Genomic DNA, 16,660 nt, shown 5'->3' with positions numbered 1-16,660 from the left:
GCAATCAAAGCAGTGAAGGGCAACATCCTCCAGATGGTTCACAAAATTATTTCCTCTTTGTTCTTTTAAATGTAGTTCTGCTATGGTTGGAGCCTGTGATCTACATTTTGGCGGTGTGTTTTCGGGCCCACTGAGCAATCTGGTGCTCTGCTGTCTCTGAGGGGTTTCAAGTGAAGCAAGAAGCCTGGAGACGGGCTGAGTCCATAATTAAGTCCATTTCTTGCTGACCTTGTCGAATAAAGCTTCGAGGAACGCTGAAATCATCAAGGCAAGAGCGCAGGGTGAGCAGTGTCACCCACTGCAGCCAAACGGGTCTGCATGTGACGGTCTCTACCTGTCTGTCGTCTGCTGCTTCCACAGCCTCTGTATTCAAATAGTCTCTCTCTCCCTCTCACTCGATGCTAGAGACCTGGGTCTTGGGTTTAAATGATGCCATTTGTGGACTGGACCCAGTAGTTCATGTTATAATGTGTTTCTGGTCACTCCTTGTTTGTTGCTGTCTTGTGTGTTTTTGACCGAGGGTTTTGAAGATAATGAATCACACAGCGCTGTGCTGAGTTGAGCTTGGCTGGACTGAATATGCCTGGACTTTTCCGATGATTTTGGTGGTATGGTGTTTTATATTCTGTGTTTATTGCTTTTTTTTGCCATTTGCGCAATTGTTGTGTTTGTGTGTTGGGGGTTTTAATGTTTTTCTTTTGAATGGGTTCCATGGTGTTCTTTGTTTAGTGGCTGTCTGTGGGAAGACAAATCTCAGGCTTGTTATCTGTATACATACTTTGATAATGAATGTACTTTGAAAGCAGTTATAGAAAAGTACAGCACAGAAACAGGCCCTTCTGTCCATCCAGTCCTTGCCGAACCATTTAAACTGCCTACTTCCATCGGCCTGTACCAAGATCATACTTTTACCATCCATGTACCTACCCAAACTTCTCAAAATGTTGAAATCGAGCTTGCATGCACCACTTGTGCTGGCACCTCATTCCACTCTCTCATGACCCTCTGAGTGAAGAAGCTTCCGCTCCTATTCCCCTTAAACTTCTCACTTTTCACCTCTCACCCTTAACCTCTGGTTGCAGTCCCACCCAACCTCAGTGGAAAAACCCTGCTTGCATTTACCCTATTTATATCCCTCATAAATTTTGTATGCCTCTATCACATCTCCTCTCAATCTTCTACGTTCCAAGGAATACAGTCCTAACCTATTCAATCTTTCCTTACAACTCAGGTCTTTCAAATCCAGCAACATCCTTGTAAATTTACTCTGTATTCTTTCAACCTTATTTACACCTTTCCTGTAGGTAGCTAACCACAATGTTCCAAATTAGGCCTCACCAACGTCTTATACAACTTCAACATAGCATCCTGTACTCAATACTTTGATTTATGAAGGCCATAAGAACATGAGACACAGGAGCAGAATTAGGCCATCTGGCCCATTCAATCATGGCTGATCCTTTCTTTTTAAATCTCCTCCTCAACCCCATTTCCCGGCCTTCCTCCCGTTACCTTTGATGTCATGTCCAATCAAGAACCTATCAATTTCTACCTTAAATATACCCAACAACCAGGCCTCTACAGCTGCATGTGGCAACAAATTCCACACATTCACCACCCTTTGTTTAAAGAAATTTCTTTGCATCGCTATCCCGTGGTTGTGTCCCTTTGTCCTAGACTCTCCCACCATGGGAAACCAATGTGTCCAAAGCTTTCTTTCCTGCCTTATCTACCTGTGACACCACTTCCAAAGAACTTTGAACTTGCTTTCCCAGCTCTCTTTGTCCTATCACACTCCAAAGTGCCCTACTGTTCACAGTGCAAGACTTACCCTTGTTGGTCCAACCAAAGAACAACACCTCGCATTTATCTCCATTAAATTCCACCTGCTATCTTTCAGCCCATTTTTCCAGTTGGAAAACGAATCCATCTTTGGAATGGATATATTTTCCAAATAACTTTTATAAAAGATATGCCGCTAATTCACTACTCCCTGGAACACTGCAAGCTCTCGTACCCAAAGCATTAAGAGGAGTACCCTTCTCAGTATTGGATGAAGCAATTCTAAATGAACCATGGTTTCTGAAGCTGTCTTTTCTCATTGTTGTGCAAGGATACGGGAGCACGTCAGAGAGTGCTGCTGCACAAAGAAATATGCTGGCTTTTTGTTGGAAAAGTTCCATTATATTTATATTACCCGAGAGGGGAAGTGAAACTCCTCAATATCACAGCCATCTGCATACAGCAGCCTGCTTGCTAATACATCATGTCGTGCATAGCCTCCTACCCAAGTGACACCTCGGTGATCTGAAAACTTCTTACCAGCCCTGGTAAATTGCACAGGTTTAGATGCGAGCCATATTCAGGGTTACAATGAAGCCAGAGGCAGCTATGAAATATTCCCACTAGCAACATTAATGGTGTCTTTGCCAACGCAATTTTCAAGCATTTGAGGACACACTGATTGAGCTGGCTGCCACAAGTGAATATCCAGTGCTGTCAAAACTCACTATCTCAGTTTTTGGTGCCATTTTCAACAATATATATTGAGGAGCTTTCCAAACCTGCACCTGGATTCTTAACGTCCTCACTGGGAGACTACAGTCAGAATGAATTGCTGATAACATTTCCTCGCAGACAATCAACACAAGTCCACCACAAGGATGCTTGCTTGGCCTATTGCTCTACTCTATCTCCACTTGTGACTGTGTGATGCACCGGTGGCACCACTCTCGTTGGCAGATGGTGACTAGATACACAAGCTGGTAAAGTAGCGCCATGACAACAGCTTTGCACTCAACATCACCGAGACAAAGAAACTGCCTGCGGCCTTCAGGAAGAGGAAGTTGGGAGAAAACACACCAGTCCTTACTGAGGGATTACTGACTCCTAGGCATCGTCACCTCAGAGGCTATATGCGTTGTTGCAATCACAAGGAAGATGCACCAACACTTCATTAGGAGTTTCAGGAGATGTGGTATGCCACCAAAGTTTCTTTAAAAAATTCTGCATTTGTACCACGGAGAACATTCTAATATAAATGTGCCAATGCACAGGATCACAAGAAGCTTCAGTGGGTTGCAAACCCAGCCAGTTCCATCACAACCTCCCCGCCACCGAGGACACCTTCAAATGGCGGCGCCTCACGAAGTCAGCACCAATCATTAAAGATCCTCACCATGGGATATGTCCCCTTTTGAGGAGGGTGGTACAGGAGCCCGAAGACCTGCACTCAACATTTTAGGAACAACTTCTTTCCCTCTGCCGTCAGGTTTCTGAACAACCCATGAACACCACCTCAGTAGTAGGCCTCTGTTAGTCTCGATAGACCATGGATTTGCACCTTGGAAAGTTTCCAGGGCACAAGCCTGAGCAGGGTTTTTTTTAAATGGAAGACCGGCAGTTGCCCAAGCTGCAAGTCTCCCCTCTCCATGCCACCAATGTTGTCCAAGGGAAGGGCATTAGGACCCATACAGCTTGGCACTGGTGTCGTCACAGAGCAATGTGTGGTTAAGTGTCTTGCTCAGGGACACACACGCAGCCTCAGCTAAGGCTCAAACTAGCAACCTTCAGATCACTAGATGGACACGTGGCCAAGTGGTTAAGGCATCTGTCTAGTTATCTGAACTACTTCAGTATTCCTCTTTTGTACTATGTATTGTTATGCTAATGCTAGGCTACTGCATTCTACTGCTGAAACAAAACAACTAATTTCATGACTAACATCAGTGACAATAAACCTGATTCTGAATGGAGAAATATCACAAAACCAAAGATAGCATCATGGATCGGTGGAATAGGAACTCTTAATTGCACCTGATCGACCACTTCTGCCAGCTTTAATAACAAAGCTACATTTTATTTAGAAGTTCCAAAACATGCTGCACAAGGAATGTAAATAGTGTGGATATGTGCACGCTCTGCAGGGACGTGTTATTCAAGCAAGTGTCCTTGGCTGGAAAAGGTTGAGACACATATCGGGTAGATTAAAACATGGCTTTGAATGTAATAGTGGCAGAGTTTCCAGGATTAATCAGTTATATTAACAATATAACAAATTAATTGTGAACTCAACGGTAATCATTATGCCATTGCGTTCAGAATTTATCTTGGGTTTTATATGTGGTACATGGACTATGTTTTCCATTATCTTATTTACTTGTTTAAAATCAATATGCACAGTGGTTATTCTACTCGGCTGGGTGAAACATTTAGATTCATGAGTGCATTCCCCAATGGCAAAAGCCCCTCTGGCCACTTTGTCTCAGAGTAATCCCAGCCCCTCATTCAGTTCCTCTGCGAAGTAACCGGCCCACACATGCACAACAGTGGCTAATTAAACTGCAAAGCACAGGCAGGAGGAAATGAGGGCACCCCAGCAAAGTCAACGGCCAAAGTGAGAACATGCAGGCAGGACCAGACATCAACGTTTTACCCCGGTCACTGGAGCTATAAGGCAGTTCTACTACGTTGGTACGTCACCAACAAAATACAGTCCAGCTGCATGGCAAATTTCTACAGTGTAATGTGGAGAGCATCTAACTGGCTGCATCGCTGGCTGCTATCGGGGGTGGGTGCTACTGTACAGGATAGAAAGAAGCTTCAGAGACCTGTAAACTCTTTCAGCTCCATCAAGGGCAATAGGCTCCAGAGTATCCAGGACATCTTCATGGAGCGATGCCTCAGAAAGATGGCGTCCATCATTAAGAAACCCATCACCCAGGTCATGCCTTAGAAAACAAGGCAAGGACAGAAAGCACACACTCAGCGATTCAGGAACAGCTTCTTCCCCCTCACTGATTTCTTAATGGACATTGAACCCATGAACACTATCTCACCACATTTTTAAAATTTTTTATTTTTGCACTACTTATTTAACTATTTTATAAATATACTTACTGTAACTCAATCAACACACACAAAATGCTGGTGGAACACAGCAGGCCAGGCAGCATCTATAGGGAGAAGCATTGTCGATGTTTCGGGCCGAGACCCTTCGTCAGGACTAACTGAAAGGAGAGATACTAAGAGATTTGAAAGTGGGGGGGGGGGGGAGAGGGGGAAATGCGAAATGATAGGAGAAGACCGGTGGGGGTGGGATGAAGCTAAGAGCTGGAAAGGTGATTGGCGAAAGTGATACAGAGCTGGAGAAGGGAAAGGATCATGGGACGGGAGGCCTCGGGACAAAGAAGGGGGGGGGGGGAGCACCAGAGGGAGATGGAGAACAGGCAGAGTGATGGGCAGAGAGAGAAAAAAAAACAACTAAATATGTCAGGGATGGGGTAAGAAGGGGAGGAGGGGCATTAACGGAAGTTAGAGAAGTCAATGTTCATGCCATCAGGTTGGAGGCTACCCAGCCAGTATATAAGGTGTTGTTCCTCCAACCTGAGTTTGGATTCATTTTGACAATAGAGGAGGCCATGGATAGACATATCAGAATGGGAATGGGACGTGGAATTAAAATGTGTGACCACTGGGAGATCCTGCTTTCTCTGGCAGACCGAGCATAGGTGTTCAGCAAAACGGTCTCCCAGTCTGCGTCGGGTCTCACCAATATATAAAAGGCCACACCGGGAGCACCAGACGCAGTATACCACACCAGCTGACTCACAGGTGAAGTGTCGCCTCACCTGGAAGTACTGTCTGGGGCCCTGAATGGTGGTGAGGGAGGAAGTGTAAGGGCAGGTGTAGCACTTGTTCCGCTTATAAGGATAAGTGCCAGGAGGGAGATTGGTGGGAAGGGATGGGGGGGACAAGTGGACAAGGGAGTCGCGTAGGGAGTGATCCCTGCGGAAAGCTGGGCCTGGTAGTGAGATGCAAGTTGTAAACTCAGCCAGCTCCATTTCCGGCACTAGCTTCCCCAGCTGTGAGGACATCTTCAAAAAGCAGTTCCTCAAAAAGGCAGCATCTGTCATGAGAGGCTCGTCATGAGGCACATAAAGACCCTGCTGCCCCCCCACTGGATCCCCTGCAGTTCGCATATCATTCCAACCGCTCAACAGATGATGCCATTGCCACCACCCTCCACCTGGCCCTAACCCACCTGGACAAAAAAGACACATACGTTCAAATGCTGTTCATAGACCAGTTCAGCATTCAACACAATCATCCCTCAGAAACTGATTGGAAATCTGAGCCTATTGGGCCTGAACACCTCCCTCTGCAACTGGATCCTAGACTTCCTGACTGGGAGACCTCAGTCAGTCCGGATCGGGAGCAGCATCTCCAACATCATCACACTGAGCACGGGGGCCCCCCAGGGCTGTGCGCTCAGTCCACTGCTGTTCACTCTGCTGACCCACGACTGTGCAGCAATACACAGCTCGAACCACATAATCAAGTTCGCCGATGACACCACCGTGGTAGGTCTCATCAGCAAGAACGATGAGTCAGCTTACAGAGAGGAGGTGCAGTGGCTAACGGACTGGTGCAGAGCCAACAACTTGTCTCTGAATGTGAAAAAAACAAAAGAGATGGTTGTTGACTTCAGGAGAGCACAGAGCGACCACTCTCCGCTGAACATTGATAGCTCCTCCGTTGAGATCGTTAAGAGCACCAAATTTCTTGGTATTCACCTGGCAGAGAATCTCACCTAGTCCCTCAACACCAGCTCCATAGCCAAGAAAGCCCAGCAGCGTCTCTACTTTCTGCGAAGGCTGAGAAAAATCCATCTCCCACCCCCCATCCTCATCACATTCTACAGAGGTTGTATTGAGAGCATCCTGAGCAGCTGCATCACTGCCTGGTTCGGGAATTGCACCATCTCAGATCGCAAGACCCTGCAGCGGATAGTGAGGTCAGCTGAGAAGATCATCGGGGTCTCTCTTCCTGCCATCACAAACATATACACTACACGCTGCATCCGCAAAGCTAACAGCTTTGTGAAGGACCCCATGCACCCCTCACACAAACTCTTCTCCCTCCTGCCTTCTGGCAAAAGGTACCGAAGCATTCGGGCTCTCACGACCAGACCGTGCAACAGTTTCTTCCCCCAAGCCATCAGACTCCTCAATACCCAGAGTCTAGACTTGACATCTACGTCATTTATTATTATATTGAAATTTGTCCTCTACTCTGCCTATTGTCTTGTTAATTAATCAATCAATTAATTAATTAATTTGCACTTTATGTAGTCTAGTGTAGTTTTTAATGTTGTTTTACGTAGTCTAGTGTAGCTTTGAGTTGCATTGGCACTGCCTCCTGCACGCATGCTGAGCTCGTTGACTTCATTAACTTTGCCTCCAACTTTCACCCTGCCCTCAAATTTACCTGGTCCATTTCCGCCACCTCCCTCCCCTTTCTTGATCTTTCTGTCTCCAACTCTGGAGACGGCCTATCTACTGATATTTACTATAAGCCTACAGACTCTCATAGCTACCTGGACTATTCCTCTTCCCACCCTGTCTCTTGCAAAAATGCTATCCTCTTCTCACAATTCTTCCGTCTCCGCCGCATCTGCTCTCACGATGAGGCTTTTCATTCCAGGACGAAGGAGATGTCTTCCTTTTTTAAACAAAGGGGCTTCCCTTCTTCCACCATCAACTCTGCTCTCAAACACATCTCTCCCATTTCCTGCACATCTGCCCTCACCCCATCTGCCCACCACCCCACTCGGGATAGGGTTCCCCTTGTCCTCACCTACCATCCCACCAGCCTCCAGGTCCAACGTATAATTCTCCGTAACTTCCGCCACCTCCAATGGGATCCCACTACCAAGCACATCTTTCCCTCCCCCCCCCTTTCTGCTTTCCGTAGGGATCGCTCCCTACGCGACTCCCTTGTCCACTCGTCCCCCCCATCCCTTCACACCAATCTCCCTCCTGGCACTTATTCTTGCAAGCAGAAAAAGTGCTACACCTGCCCTTACACTTCCTCCCTCACCACCATTCAGGGCCCCAGACAGTCCTTCCAGGTGAGACGACACTTCACCTGTGAGTCTGCTGGTGTGGTATACTGCGTCTGGTGCTCCCGGTGTGGCCTTTTATATATTGGTGAGACCCAACGGAGACTGAGAGACCGTTTCGCTGAACACCTATGCTCGGTCCGCCAGAGAAAGCAGGATCTCCCAGTGGCCACACATTTTAATTCCACGTCCCATTCCCATTCTGATATGTCTATCCATGGCCTCCTCTGCTATCAAAATGAATCCAAACTCAGGTTGGAGGAACAACATGGGTAGCCTCCAACTTGATGGCATGAACATTGACTTCTCTAACTTCCGTTAATGTCAGTTCTCAAATCGGTTAACTCAACCTCCCTTTGTGCTCGCCATTGCCTCTTACAGTTTAAGATTGTTCATAGAGCCCTTATGTCTAAATCTAAACTATCTCGATTCTACCCTGGCATTAGTCCGCTCTGTGATAAATGCAAGAGGGACGTGGCCTCTCTCATCCATATGTACTGGCTCTGTCCTAGCTTGGAGAAATTCTGGAAAGATGTCTTCACTACACTATCGGGTATTCTGAATCAGCACCTAGAACCTAACCCCTTAATTGCTCTGTTCGGTTTTTGGGGCAAGACAGATTTATGTCTGGGTCCGACCAAATGCCGAATACTATCCTTTGCCTCTCTCCTGGCGAGACGCTTGATCCTCCTTAGATGGAGAGATGTTGCCCCGCCCACTCATGCGCAATGGCTTAACAACATTATGGCCTGCTTGGACCTCGAAAAAATTCATTATTCAGTTCTTAATTCGGATCTAAAGTTCCATAAGGTCTGGGGACCTTTTATCAAGTACTTTCATAACCTTCCTCTTGACTAGGATTTTTTTTTCTTTTTTTTCTTCTTTTCGGTCCTGTGCTTTCAGCTCCCTTTTTTTTTCTGGTAGTAGGCATTATTATCCTCTGTTGCTAAGTGTATTCACAGTCTGGGAGTTTGACTGTCCGGACTTATACTCTTTATACTGTGTGGTGGTTGGTCTGGAGTTGTTGTTGTTTTTTTCTTGTGTGGTGGGGCTTGGGGAGGACACTAAGCTCACTTGTCTTTAATTTAGGTGCTTTTTTGTTAAATTCTCTTCCTTTGTAGCATATTGTTATTGTATGCTTAATTTTGCACTGTATTAATGCTCCCCATTGGGATTTGGGGTTTTTAATTTTGTAAAATGTTTTGAAAAACTAATAAATTTTTTTTTTTAAAAAACTTCCATTAATGCCCCTCCTCCCCTTCTTACCCCATCCCTGACATATTTAGTTTGTTTTTTTTTCTCTCTCTGCCCATCACTCTGCCTGTTCTCCATCTCCCTCTGGTGCTCCCCCCTCCCCCTTTCTTTCTCCCTAGGCCTCCCGTCCCATAATCCTTTCCCTTCTCCAGCTCTGTATCCCTTTTGCCAATCACCTTTCCAGCTCTTAGCTTCATCCCACCCCTCCAGTCTTCTCCTATCATTTCGCATTTCCCCCTCCCCCCCCCCACTTTCAAATCTCTTACTATCTTTCCTTTCAGTTAGACCCGACGAAGGGTCTCGGCCCGAAACGTTGACAGTGCTTCTCCCTATAGACACTGCCTGGCCTGCTGTGTTCCACCAGCACTGTGTGTGTGTTGGTTGAATTTCCAGCATCGGCAGATTTCCTTGTGTTTACTGTAACTCAGTTTTATTTCTATGATTACGTACTGCTTGCACTGCTGCCACAAAGACAACAAATTTTGCGACATATGCCAGTGATAATTAAACCTGATTCTGACTCTGAATTCAAAGGCAGCATTACAAGAATCTGCTCACGCTTTAACTGGAAAGACATGACCCGGACTGGCACCTGGGGAGGTGCCATTGCAATGAATGACAATGCGAGCACAGAAAGTGTCACAAAAGCACTCTGTTTCGATGTCGGGGCAATAATTACTCATCAGCAAAGCTAAACTGTCAGCATTGCAGTGGGACAGCCAGTTGGAATTGTTCACTTTTAGAGCCGGGAGGGTTAAGGGAAGATTTTTACAGATATTCAAAAACTACACCATTTAGTGGAATGGATGAAATGATGTCAAAAGAACTGTTTCCATTGGCAAAGGGGTTGCTGAGGAGAGGACATGGTGATATAATAAACAACTGAAAAATAAAGACAAGGAGGCAAAAATATATTCATACAATAGGTTGCAATGATCTAGAATATCCTGTTAAGAATGTGGAGTTGAATCCACTTTCAAAAAACAAGCTGGCAAAGATAAAAACAGGCAGAAGGAATGGGAAAGGAAAAGAGATTAACTGCCCGTCTCTGACACTGGGCAGAAAGCTCTCAAACAGTAAACAAGCATTTTAAATTAGTGCTAGCATTTCTGAAAGCTAAAACAAAGATGACATTGGCAAATACCCCCAGGTAATGAGGTACATTGGAGGTTAATGGATTGTTGTGTCAGCTCTTCTCCAAAATAAATGCTGTCCGGGATAATTTCACATTGGCAGTTTTGTCACTGCAAACCTGATTCCGCGCAAGTGGGAAGGATCAGGTCCAGTACAAGGCCTGCGTGAGAATGTGAACAAAATCAGGGATATTTTAGAACATCACGCCACAGCACCGAGGTGGGGAGGGGGGGCAATTACTTGGGTAATTATAATCTGATACAATTTTCAAAGGGCAGTCCCAAATTCAGCAATCATTAGCAGATGCTTAGCACATGTAGACAAATCTCCTCTAACTCTTTGAGAACAGTTATTGTCCATTAATCATTATCACATTGACCCAACAATGCCAAGTCTTTGTAAAATAATGAACCAGCCATGATTCAAGGTCAGTGAACAAATACAAGTTCATTTTCCCTAGAAGATGACTTTAGAGTTCTGAAACTAACTTAACACTGCCACCATCTGGCCAGTCAATGGGAAAACTGAATAAGACGTCGTTTCATTTCAACTTCTCCAAATCTATCCCTGCCAGCAAATACGGCTGGGAGGTGCGTCCAAAAATTGTTGATAACAAGTACGTATACTTTATGATCCAGCAGAATGCACCCCAGGGAAGATTAATTACACACATCAGACTTCTGCATCAACTTTAATACGATCAAACCCAACAATCACCTTGACCCATTCTTTTCACTTCAGTAACAGTTAAGTTATGGGAATCTGTTATCTTGAAGTTAGAGACCATCTCAAAGTACATTCATTTGCAAAGTATACATTATACAACCTTGAAATTTGTCTCCTAACAGGCAGCCACGAAGCAAAGAAGCCCAAAAGAACCCATTAAAATAAAACATCAAGCACCCAAGGTGCAGAGAGAAAAAAAATCATGTGAACAATAAAGGCAAACAAATAGCGTTCTGAACTGAAGTCCACAAAGAGAGTCCGTTCCCAGACCTTTAGTTCAATACAGAGTAAAGCAGTGAGCTGAATTGGCCCATCGCTCATTCAGGCCCCGACACCCTGACCTTTTCAATCTTAGTTGCCGTCAAATCATTGGGCTCAGCTGCTTTGGTACACTCTTGGGGCCTGGAATACTCCGCCTCAAATTGGCCTGTGCTTGACCGCTCCAATTTGGCACGACACTTAAATCAATTGTACCTCATTTTCTGCTTACCGATTCCAATTCAGTCAAAAATGACCAGAGTTCTAATCAACAAAATGGGTTTATTTCCAGAGTCCCATTAAATCATACTGCTACAGTTAGCCAAGGTTGAGTTCAAGTTTATTGTAATCCGACTCCACATATATTCAACCAAAAAAAAACCCAAAATTCCTCCAGATTACTGTGCACCCACAACACATATATTAGGCACAACATAATAAACAAAACATCACCACAAATAAGTTAATGACATCTAATTCAGTATGTGCAGTATAGGTAAACAGTAAACAGCTCGCTACCCTTGGTGGTGGCAGGGTATTTATCTGTCTCCTGGTCTGGGGGAAGAAGCTGTTACCCAGTCTGGCAGTCCTAGTCCTGATGCTCCAGTACCTCCTTCCTGATGGTAGTGGGTCAAAGAGATTGTGGGATGGCTGGTAGGGATCGTCGACAATGTTTTGAGCCCTTCATATACATAACATAATGAATGCAAATGCTCAATGTCAAATGATAAAGCAGCTTGTTAATGGGGTTTTGTGTAGAATGGAGCATACCATACTGCTTCTTCCTGATGTATTCTGCAGCTTTAAGGCCTGGCTGCAAAGCTTTTTTCTCTAATTATCAGAATACATCAAACAAAGCTGCCAGGGCTCTGCCATATGCCTGCGGTTTTAGTGCCAACATCCTCCCCGCTGATACGGCAGGCTAAGTCCAGATGAAGAGAGCCTCAGTAAACGAGTCATCTCTTTCTGGGGCAACACATTACTCGCTGATGGCCAAAATATGGTCATCCAAAGAATGATGATCAAGCAACTTCATCGAACTACTAAAAGCAACCAGTCAAAACCTTCATTCCCCTGAAAGGAAGATGTCACAAAAAGTTTTAGCGAACGAGGATTAGATCTTTAAACTGGGAAGCTGCACTTTCAGCCTGTAATTTGGATTGCTGCATTCGGATCACCTTTCAGTCAATGAACTTTATGAAATATGGAAAAGGCAGGCTGATACAAACACTCACCTTGGTAGGGATACTGATAGGCCACAGCGTAAGGCTGACCATTGGACGTGTAGATCACTTGTTGTGACGCAGCGGGCGTCTGTGGAGTGTAGGTACCACTGTATGAATCATAGCTATAGACCTGAAAAATTTCATAAAAATTTTAAGCACTCAAAACATTTAATACCTCAGAATACTGCTTTATCTTAAGATGATTACACCTACACACTAAGTAGAAGACAAATGTACTTTCATCTTCACCCAGCAATGTGCTTTTTGCATTTGTAGCGAAGATGAAAGAACATCCATCTTCTTTCTTTCCCAATTGCCATCCTCAAGGCTATAGGTTACTGTAAAGCTTCTAGTTGTTCTCAACCAGTCAGCCCCTTACATTGATATGAACATTTCTTTCCAATAAGCATCTGCAGCACACAATGGTGAATTCAAACGCAACACAATTGAATAGATGCTGTCTGGCCTGCTGAGTTCTGCCGGCATTTTGTGTTTTTATGCAGCACACAATAATTGTAGAAGGCAGCTCCCAAGTGAACTGCTAGGTGTCAGTTGCAAAAATAGCACTTATTTCTTTTGCTCCACTCAAACACTAGAGGCAAAATGGTTAAGCAAATATTATTCCTTTTGAGTGACAATTCAAAGCTTTTTCAACTATTACAAACAAGGGAAAATCTGCAAATCCAAGCAACACACACAAAATACTGGAGGAAATCAGCAGGCCAGGCAGCATCCATCTATGTAAACCGAAACCCTTCAGCAGGAATGGAGGGGAAAAAAAGTGAGGAGTAGAGTTAAAAGGTGAGGGAGGGGCAGTGGAACGCAAGGTGATAGGTGAAACTGGGAGGGAGAGGAGTGAAGTAAAGTGCTGGGAAGTTGATGGATGAAAGAGAGATACAGGGCTGGCGAAGGGGGAATCTAATAGGAGAGGACAGAAGGCCATGGAAGAGAGAAAACAAGGGATGTGATGGGCAGGCAAGGAGATAAGGCTAGAGGGGGAAAAAGGAGATGGGGAATGCTGGGGGGGTGGGGGGAGAACATTACCGGAAGTTCGAGAATTCGATTCTCATGCCAGTGGGTTGGAGGCTACCCAGACGGAATATAAGGTCCTGTTCCTCCAGCCTGAGTGTGGCCTAATCACGTCACTGGAGGAGGCCGTGTATGGACATATCGGAATGGGAATGGGAATGGGATTAAAATGAGTGCTGACTGGGAGATCCCATTTCTTCTGGCAGATGGAGTATAGGTGGAATCGGCAAAACGGTCTGCCAATCTATGTCGGGTCTCACCGATATACAGGAGGCCACATCGGGAGCACCAGGCACAGTACATGACCCCATTTTGTGTGTTGTTTCAAATAGCATCTATCTGGCCATCTTTTGTAGCCAGAGCTGCACTCCAAGTAACACAGAAAGTCCTTAAGACGATAAGACATAGGAGTAGCATTAGGCCATTCGGCCCATCGAGTCTGCTCCGCCATTACATCACAGTTGATTTATATATGGAAATGAATAAACGATTGACATTCTGGACCGAGACCCTTCTTCAGGACTGAAAAGGAAGGGGTAGACGTCAGAATCAAATGGTGAGGGGAAGGGAAGGAGGATGGCTAGAAGGTGAGGGGTGAAGCCAAGTGGATAGGAAGTGTTAAGGGCTGGAGAAGGAAGCTAATAGGAGGGGAGAGTGGATAATGCATCAGGATGTACAAGCCCAGTTCGGGTAATTTTTTTTTGCCAAAATTAAGGTTGCACTATAAGAAAAAACACAAGTGGAGTTGAATTGGAACATGAAGTAGTATATAAAAGCAAGGGAATGCTTTTGCCAAGCCCCCACAGAAGACAAAGCTCCTTGATCAAACGTGCATATTGTATCAGACTGGGAGAGGCAGGGAAATCTCAGTGAGAAAACATCTGAGCAACAGATGAATTTAGTGAAGAAAGATACGAGGTTTCACACATTGGAACAAAATGAAGTGAGATATACCCCATTAAATAAAGTCATCTCCACAGAGCCCACACCAAATATTCCTGGTTAATGGAGAGTGCTAAGCCAAGAGGATACTGATGTTTTCATTGAAACGACCATCATCAAATCTCTCATGTCAGCTAGTATTGAGAATCTGCTCGGATCTGTTCACCAAAAACCAATGAGAAAGAAGCCCTGGTGCCAATTCCCACTTCAGCTTCTTTCACCCCATTAACACAAGAGACTCTGCAGGTGCTGGAAATCCAGAGCAACACACACAAAACGTTGGAGGAACTCAGCAGGTCAAGCAGCATCTATGGAGATGTTTGGAGTCAACACCTGTCTTTCAGATTGGAAAGGAAGAGGGGAGATGCCAGAATAAAAAGGTGGTGGGAGAGGAAGGAGCTAGAGAGTGAAACCCGGCGGGTGGGGGAGGTGGGCTGAAGTAAGAAGCTGAGAAGTGATAGGAGAAAAAGGCAATGGCTGAAGAAGAAGTAATTTGATAGGAGAATAGGCCATGAGAGAAGGGGAAGGAAGAGGGGCATGGGGGGGGGGGGGAGGAGGTGACAGACAGGTGAGGTGAAGAGATAAGAGGCCAGAGTGGGGAATTAAAGAAGTGGGAATGAAGTGGAGGAAAAACACACTGGAAGAAAAAACAGATGTTCATGGCACTAGGCTAAAGGCCACCTGGTCCCCCACCCTGAGTGTGGCCTCATCGTGCAAAAGTGGAGGCCATGGACGAAAGGTTGGCCACTGGGAAATACCACTTCTGGCAGATAGAGCATAAATGCTTCACAAAATGCACCCCCCCCTCCCAATTTACGTTGGGTCTCACCAATGTAGAGGAGGCTGCAACAGGAGCACTGAATACATTAGGCGATCCCAACAGTTTTGCAGGTGAAGTGTTGCCTCACCTGGAAGGACTGTTTAGGGCCCTGAATGAAGGTAAGGGAGGAGAAGCATGGGAAAGGGTAGCATTTCCACTACTTTCAGCAATATATACCCGGGAGGGAGATTAGCGAGGTACTACAAATAGACAAGGGAATCACGGAGGGTGCAAACCTTGCAGTAAGTGCAGAGTAGGGGTGGGAGGTAAAGACAGGCACGGTGTCGGATCCCGTTGGAGATGGTGGACGTTGCAGGCAATGACGTGTTGGATGTGGAGGCTCATGGGGTGGTAGGTGAGGACAAGAGGAACTCTATCCCTGCTAAGGCAGCGGGAAGATGGGGTGAGTGCGGATGTCTGGAAAACGGAGGAGAAACAGGTGAGGGCAGCATCAATGGTGGAGGAAGGGAAACCCCGTTCTTTGAAGAAGGAGGACATCTCTGATGCCCTGAAATGAAAAGCCTCATCCTGGAACAGATGTGACAGAGATGAAGGAACTGAGAAAATAGAATACATTTTTACAGGGGACAGAGTGGGAAGAGCTATCGTCAAGATAGCCACGGGAATCTACAGGTTTACAAAATATGTTGGTAGACAATCTGTCTCCAGAGATGGAGACAGAGAGGCAGAGACAGGGGAGAGATGTGTCAGAAATGGACCAAGTGAATTTAACCAAGTAAACATGAACAGTTTAATGCAGTCAACAAAAAGGCAGGATAGCTGTGGCCCATGTAACTACCCCTCAAGTTTAGAGAAAGTGAGAGGAGCCAAAGGACAAATATTTGAGAGCGAGGACCATTCCTGCCAGATGGAAGAAAGTGGTGGTGGAGGGTAACAGGGACGAGTTCATTGGGGCAGAAGCAGGCAGAGACAATGAAGCCTTCCAGTCAGTCAGGTTTGTGGATCTTTGGTAGGAGGTAGAAATGAGCAGGGAAGTCAGTTTGGTGCCAGTGAATGGGAGTTCTCCAGGGTTAGCGATGGTGTTGGAGATGGTTTCTGATGGTCCAGAGTGAGGATCTTTTCAAGGGTCAAGTAAAAGGAGGTATCTGAGAGTTGCTGCTTGGTCTCAGTCCGCCAGACGACAACAGCACCCCCGTTGAATGTGGGTTTAATGGTAAGGTTGGGACTTATGTGGAGAGAATGGAAGGCTGTGCGTTTAGAGGGGGTACAGTTCGAGGATGAGAGAGGAGTGCTGAAGTCGAGCTGGTTGATGTCTCATCAGCAATTAAGAGATGAAAAGATTGAGAGCAGGCAGGAAACCAGAGCAGGGTGTCCAAGAAGAGGAGGGTTGGAGACAAGGTTCATCAG

The 16,660-nt window shown here is 45.6% G+C and overlaps 1 protein-coding gene across 1 annotated transcript in view; it reads right to left on the bottom strand.

The window, feature by feature from the left end:
* The window catches only part of plekhb2 (pleckstrin homology domain containing, family B (evectins) member 2), a 43,226-nt gene that overhangs the window by 5,426 nt on the left and 21,140 nt on the right, over nucleotides 1-16,660 (bottom strand). Inside the window, exon 7 of the mRNA XM_073040804.1 lies at nucleotides 12,511-12,631. Within this exon, the coding sequence (XP_072896905.1) occupies nucleotides 12,511-12,631 (121 nt within the window). The remainder of the gene's footprint in view (nucleotides 1-12,510; nucleotides 12,632-16,660) is intronic.

The sequence above is a fragment of the Hemitrygon akajei genome, chromosome 3 (assembly GCF_048418815.1).
Source record: "Hemitrygon akajei chromosome 3, sHemAka1.3, whole genome shotgun sequence".
In the NCBI taxonomy this organism is placed as follows: Eukaryota; Metazoa; Chordata; class Chondrichthyes; order Myliobatiformes; family Dasyatidae; genus Hemitrygon; species Hemitrygon akajei.
Note: the sequence above shows the minus strand (reverse complement) of the source record. Positions and strands in the feature narration are given on the sequence as shown.